Source organism: Myotis davidii, unplaced genomic scaffold, assembly GCF_000327345.1.
Source record: "Myotis davidii unplaced genomic scaffold, ASM32734v1 scaffold1006, whole genome shotgun sequence".
Classification (NCBI taxonomy): domain Eukaryota; kingdom Metazoa; phylum Chordata; class Mammalia; order Chiroptera; family Vespertilionidae; genus Myotis; species Myotis davidii.
This window is the reverse complement of record NW_006297143.1, coordinates 750,983-752,482: the sequence shown is the minus strand read 5'-3', so window position 1 is coordinate 752,482 and position 1,500 is coordinate 750,983. Positions and strand designations below refer to the sequence as shown.

Sequence of the window (1,500 nt, the reverse complement as noted above, 5' to 3'; positions counted from 1 at the left end):
GGTGCGGGTCTGTGGTGTGAGGAAGGCTTCATGCAGGAGGGCCTCGAGGACCAGGTGGCATTTGGCAGGCAAAGGGGCAGTTGTCCAGGGTCGGGAGAAGAGCCCCGAGAGGTTCGGAGAGGAGTAGCAGGAGCTCAGAAACTGGGCCCCACACGGGCAAAGGCCTGGGTAGACAGGCCCTGACTGCTCCCCCCTCCCAGGGCGATGTCAGGTCCGGGTGCTGCCCCCAGTGCCCACAGAAGGGCTGACACCAGATGACGTCCCAGCTCTGGCCGACAGAGTCCGGCATTCCATGCTCACCATTTTCCGGGAAATCTCCACTGACGGCAGGGGTGGTGGCGACTATCTGAAGAAGCCTGGCAGCGGCGAGGCCCGGCTCTGAGTTCCTCCACCTCCCCCTCCACACACCTGCCAGCCAGTGGGTTCTGACGCAGGACCAAGCCCTCTTCCTCGTTCCCCCTCGCCCTACTCAGTCTCCTCTTTGGAGTCTTCAACTTCTGAAGTGAATGTCTCTGCCCCTTCCCAGCTCCCCCCACCCCCCCACTCTTGCCTCGGTGCAGTCTCCACTCCGACCCTCCCCACCTCCTGCACCATGAGCCTGCGGGTAGTTGCCCCCCGCTCAGCTCCAGTGCTCAGCCTCCACGGATGGGAGCACTCCATCCCGTCCCAGGGGCCCTCCTTCCTGTGTGGCTCTCCCTCTCCCCGACATTGGCCAGTGGACTCGTCCGTTCTGTGGAACAGTCCCCCACCTCCACCCCATGGGTCCAGCGGACTCATCCGTTTGCCAGGAGGACTCCTCATGCCGTGCCTGGACGCTGGTGTGGAACACCCCCAGGCTCCTCCTGGGAACACTCAGCAACTCCACCCGCCCTCCCGCGGAGCCTCCGTCAGGGGGGCGGACTCTTCTCACTCCGAGGTCTCATTCCTGCCGGGCCCAGGTGCCCAGGACTGAGCAACCCCTGGATGCCAGTTTGGTCTTCACATTTCTGCTCCCCTGTTCCCGGGCGGCCCGCCCATCCCCTCCGCCCTGGGGCACATTCGGAAGAGACCAGAGGTGCATTGCAGGGGCTGCACCCAGGCTCCCTGGCTGGAGGGGATGGAGGGCTTTTAATTTATTTCTCTTTCGTTGGAGGTTTCCCCCCTTTGAGCCAGTTTTCATTTCCTCCCTGTGGCATTAGCCTCCCATCCTCCCATCCCAGACCTGTGCCTACAACAGGGGGGGCTGGGAGCAAAGGAGGAGGGTGGGACTCCGTTTTTCATGGTTGTTTTTATTAATTATCTGGGTAACAGCAAGGAACCAAGAATAAAGATTGCGAGATCTGGACACGGGCTGCCTTGGTTAAGGTGAAGCAGCAGTTCCCGCCCCGGGGAGTCCGCCGAGCCCTGGTCCTCAGTGGCGGGTGGCGGTCCGGGTCTGTGTAAAGTGGGGCAGCGCTCTGCAGAGGGTCCTCACGGCCGCCCGCTGAGGCCCGGGCTCAGGCTGTTGTCCTCACAGGAGCC

The 1,500-nt window shown here is 62.9% G+C and overlaps 2 protein-coding genes across 2 annotated transcripts in view; one reads left to right on the top strand and one right to left on the bottom strand.

Annotated features, from left to right (window-relative positions):
* Positions 1–1,324, top strand: part of AGPAT1 (1-acylglycerol-3-phosphate O-acyltransferase 1) — a 26,721-nt gene extending 25,397 nt beyond the window's left edge. Inside the window, exon 6 of the mRNA XM_006772846.2 lies at positions 201–1,324. Within this exon, the coding sequence (XP_006772909.1) occupies positions 201–382 (182 nt within the window). The 3' untranslated portion in view covers positions 383–1,324. The remainder of the gene's footprint in view (positions 1–200) is intronic.
* EGFL8 (EGF like domain multiple 8) overlaps positions 888–1,500 on the bottom strand; it is a 2,847-nt gene continuing 2,234 nt past the window's right edge. The window contains exon 5 of the mRNA XM_015569856.1: positions 888–1,027. Coding sequence (XP_015425342.1) covers positions 888–1,027 — 140 coding nt within the window. The remainder of the gene's footprint in view (positions 1,028–1,500) is intronic.